This window comes from Olea europaea, unplaced genomic scaffold (assembly GCF_002742605.1).
Source record: "Olea europaea var. sylvestris unplaced genomic scaffold, O_europaea_v1 scaffold13098, whole genome shotgun sequence".
Taxonomy (NCBI): Eukaryota; Viridiplantae; Streptophyta; class Magnoliopsida; order Lamiales; family Oleaceae; genus Olea; species Olea europaea.
Window position 1 is genome coordinate 1 of NW_019230570.1, and position 1,574 is coordinate 1,574.

The following is a 1,574-nucleotide window of genomic DNA, read 5'->3' on the forward strand; positions in this document are numbered from 1 at the left end:
GCAGTTCCACGACAAGTTAGCCACCATAAAGAAAGTGGGTAGTTATAAAGCAATCAAGCAGTTTCCAAGCGGTTTGTCATGAAAAAATCATCAAGGGAATATAAAAGGAAGAGAAGACATAGAGAGAAAGGACCCAAAATCAAACACTCTCAAACAGAGAATATGTAATTTCAATTTCTTAGTTTAAACTTAAACATTTCTTTCAGTACTCTGTGCTTGCGCCCCCTTGGAGGCATTCTGTTTAGTTCCAATTGTAAATCATCACCAATAAAACACCCCCTTTTGAGATCTTGTCTCAAAAGATTTGTTCCTTACACAATCGTTTGATCCCTTTTTAATTGTTAGCGACTACCTGCGTGAAATAGTTTCCTTCTCCTCTACTAATGTTTTCGATTGTATGCAAAATTTGCCACTTTTTTTGTACACAATCATAAACATATATCACAATTTCAGATTCAAAAGCACGTACAAATACAAGAGAATCTTGGACAGCTCCAAACCATACATCGTACTCAAACTTCACATCAACAGTTGTTTTATTCGGTCCCTTAATGATTCTAGCACGACGCCTTTCCAGGTCAAAAGCAAGAATGCTCCCATCGTTTATAAGCCAATTCATAGAGTTACGCAAGAAAATAGGTAGAGCGTTTCTAGTTAGAAAAGTAGGTAGTTCACAAACGAGTTCTTCTTCATGGGCTTCTTCCCACATGCACGAACTTGAAGTAAATGTCATGAATTTAAACACTTTCTTCTCCCAATTGGTAAGGTTTTGTTTCACGTCAACAGCTACTAATCTATATGATTGAGTGCTTGAATCCACAGCCAAACCAATCGGGCCACCATGTTGGTTGTTGGGCACAAGTTGAAATTCTCCCGTAATAGGGTTGAATACACCATAGGTATTATGTATTTCAAAGTGAAGTAAAAGAAGTCCACTACAAGATTCCATGACTGGAACCAGAATGGGTAGGTTTTCATAAATATCGAGTTAATTCGAAAGGTTGGGAGGGTCGAGTCGAACTTTGCCAAAAATCTTGGGATATTTTTCCGAGCAGTGAAGAACTGTACAGATTTTTTGAATTGATTGAACAAAGTGTTTGCATTCTTGATGAGGGATATAGGCATGAATATCCTCGCTTAGAGACTTGCATCGAATCGCTTCTTTTAGGGGCATACGCGAGATCACTTCAAGAACCATGTCATCTTTCAAGTTTCTCATGGTTCTAGAATTGAATATAATACTTCCAGAATTCTGTGATCAAACTAATGTTAATTTTCGAAGGAATGTAGGTGGGTATATATAGGGGTACGTAGTTGGATTAATTCTTTTTAAACTAGGATTAGGAAACAGAAAGGAACTAACTATATTTCCTAACTCTTGTCTGATTGTGAATGAGAGGCGAAGTTATGGCAATATGTTGCGCATGGAACCCAATAAGGAAAGACAAATCTTCCAAAGATAAAATAGCCCAAAATTTGAAAACTCTATCACCAACAGTGAAGAAAAAGGAAAGACAATTTGATTGTGAGTGAGAGGCGAAGTTATGGCAATATGTTGTGCATGGAACCTAGGG

General features: G+C 37.4%; 1 protein-coding gene across 1 annotated transcript; it reads right to left on the reverse strand.

The window, feature by feature from the left end:
- Positions 1–189: 189 nt before the first annotated feature.
- On the reverse strand, positions 190–1,219 carry LOC111374910 (putative F-box protein At1g20800). Its single transcript, XM_022997662.1, has 3 exons — positions 1,177–1,219; positions 353–951; positions 190–237 (listed from the first exon to the last, which is right to left on the reverse strand). The coding sequence occupies exons 1-3, from the start codon at positions 1,217–1,219 to the stop codon at positions 190–192; spliced, it is 690 nt and encodes a 229-aa protein (XP_022853430.1).
- Between the last annotated feature and the right edge of the window lie 355 nt (positions 1,220–1,574).

What these genes read in the sequence shown, in the direction of transcription:
- LOC111374910 (XM_022997662.1), bottom strand. Translation starts at nt 1,219, where the DNA reads ATGAGAAACTTGAAAGATGACATGGTTCTTGAAGTGATCTCGC. An exon ending in GGTTCTTGAAGTGATCTCGC is followed by an intron (nt 952 to 1,176) that starts GTATGCCCCTAA and finishes TTCTGGTTCCAG; the next exon opens with TCATGGAATCTTGTAGTGGA. An exon ending in AAGGAAACTATTTCACGCAG is followed by an intron (nt 238 to 352) that starts GTAGTCGCTAAC and finishes GGAACTAAACAG; the next exon opens with AATGCCTCCAAGGGGGCGCA.